The sequence below is a fragment of the Penaeus monodon genome, chromosome 21 (assembly GCF_015228065.2).
Source record: "Penaeus monodon isolate SGIC_2016 chromosome 21, NSTDA_Pmon_1, whole genome shotgun sequence".
Lineage (NCBI taxonomy): Eukaryota > Metazoa > Arthropoda > Malacostraca > Decapoda > Penaeidae > Penaeus > Penaeus monodon.
The window spans coordinates 7467520-7467976 of record NC_051406.1 but is presented as its reverse complement, the minus strand read 5'-3'; the positions used below and the strand labels follow the sequence as shown (position 1 = coordinate 7467976).

General features: G+C 41.4%; 1 protein-coding gene across 1 annotated transcript in view; it reads left to right on the top strand.

The window, feature by feature from the left end:
• Positions 1–353: 353 nt before the first annotated feature.
• The window catches only part of LOC119586144 (opsin, ultraviolet-sensitive-like), a 6171-nt gene continuing 6067 nt past the window's right edge, over positions 354–457 (top strand). The window contains exon 1 of the mRNA XM_037934839.1: positions 354–444. Within this exon, the coding sequence (XP_037790767.1) occupies positions 368–444 (77 nt within the window). The 5' untranslated portion in view covers positions 354–367. The remainder of the gene's footprint in view (positions 445–457) is intronic.

Here is a 457-nt window from a genome sequence, read left to right as displayed (position 1 = left end):
TTAATTAATTAAAAAGTCCTCATTGCTTTCTTAAAATTATATTGACCACCCAGGAAAATTAGCGTCGACAAATCGCATCAAATTAATAAAAAGTCCTAAGGACTCTCAATCCACCAAACTTCCTTCCCAAATGGAAAACGTTGTTCCCTTTCTCTTCCCAAATATTAAAGTCGACGAATCACACCGAACTTGATATCAAATCCTAGTGATTCATTCTACCCAAATTCCTCCACAAATTAAAAAAACACACTTTTTCCCTTTCTCTTCTCAAAACGTCGACTAATCACAATGAATATGACTCAACTTCCTTCACAAATAACACTTTTCTCTCTTCTCTTGCTATCGGCGAAGCGTGAAAGTTGGCGCCATGTCGATGCTGGATAGGCCACACGTCCTAACCGCCGCTGAGTTGGCCAACGTCACCGATGGAGCCGACGCTGCATCACCACCCAACCTG